Here is a 1,164-nt window from a genome sequence, read left to right as displayed (position 1 = left end):
TGAAGTGGTGTATGATGAAGATTCACCCTATCAGAACATTAAAATCCTACACTCAAAGCAGTTTGGGAATATCCTCATCCTCAGCGGGGATGTTAGTAAGTATCCCATTCCTACCCTGATTCCCTAACAAGGGTGTGTGTGTTGGTAGCCACTGCTTACTGACAAGTGCCATTGTCAGGGATTTGTCTGAGCTTAACTCGGACACTTCTAGCTTAAGATTCACTAAATTGTATGAACCTGTGGCTTGTCTGGATTTTTTGTTTAAACATTGTTTTTTTTTTTTTTGAAAGGTTCTATATTTTATTACTGGACAAACATCCTAATTTAAGACACGAAAAGTCTCCAGGTTTAAATGTTGAAATCCATCTGGTAGGACTGATTGATGACAATTCAGTATAAATCCTCAGTCTTGCCATTGTGTGAATCCTTACAGACCCAGCTTCTTCTCTTAGAGTTGTACCTGATTTTGTTACCAGTTTTCATCCGGATCCACTGTGGAATAGGGAGATTTTGCTTTTGTTTCTTGGCCAAGAATCGCTTGTGAGAAGACATGGTGAGAAGCCGAATCAAGAACAGCGCGCACGATGGCGGAGGAATGGAGAAGAGCTAAACATTGTTTTGAAATAGATTTTTATTTATTTGATGGATAGTTGGATTGATTTTCAGTAGAAAGTACAGGTGCTTGTTTAAAAAAGGCATTTTAGTATGGAAAAATTCCAACCGAAGTACACAGACTAGTTCAGCGAGCCCACTATAGAACACTGATAACACCAGTGAGTGTTCATCTAACTTTACTGCATTTTGTTCGAAGTGTTATCTTGAAAACAGCACCCAGCTTAATTATTTAGAATATCTGTACATTCTCGAGATATGTATCAGATTCATTAAATTCGTGAAAACTATTCAATCCAAAAACAACAACAAAAAGTTGCACTGTTTTAAAACATTGGGAAATTTTCATTGCAAGCTAGATTTCAGCAGGTCAAGTCATTTATATATTTGGGTAGAGTCATCATTTGGGTTTCTTTTTCTCCTCCCTAGATTTGGCAGAGAGTGACTTGGCATATACCCGTGCCATCATGGGCAGTGGTAAAGAAGACTACACTGGCAAAGATGTACTGATTCTGGGAGGCGGCGATGGAGGCATATTGTGTGAAATTGTCA

General features: G+C 38.5%; 1 protein-coding gene across 1 annotated transcript in view; it reads left to right on the top strand.

Moving 5' to 3' along the window:
• The window catches only part of Sms (spermine synthase), a 48,404-nt gene that overhangs the window by 31,222 nt on the left and 16,018 nt on the right, over positions 1-1,164 (top strand). Inside the window, exons 6-7 of the mRNA XM_029473657.1 lie at positions 8-95; positions 1,042-1,089. Coding sequence (XP_029329517.1) covers positions 8-95; positions 1,042-1,089 — 136 coding nt within the window. The remainder of the gene's footprint in view (positions 1-7; positions 96-1,041; positions 1,090-1,164) is intronic.

The sequence above is a fragment of the Mus caroli genome, chromosome X (assembly GCF_900094665.2).
Source record: "Mus caroli chromosome X, CAROLI_EIJ_v1.1, whole genome shotgun sequence".
Classification (NCBI taxonomy): domain Eukaryota; kingdom Metazoa; phylum Chordata; class Mammalia; order Rodentia; family Muridae; genus Mus; species Mus caroli.
Note: the sequence above shows the minus strand (reverse complement) of the source record. Positions and strands in the feature narration are given on the sequence as shown.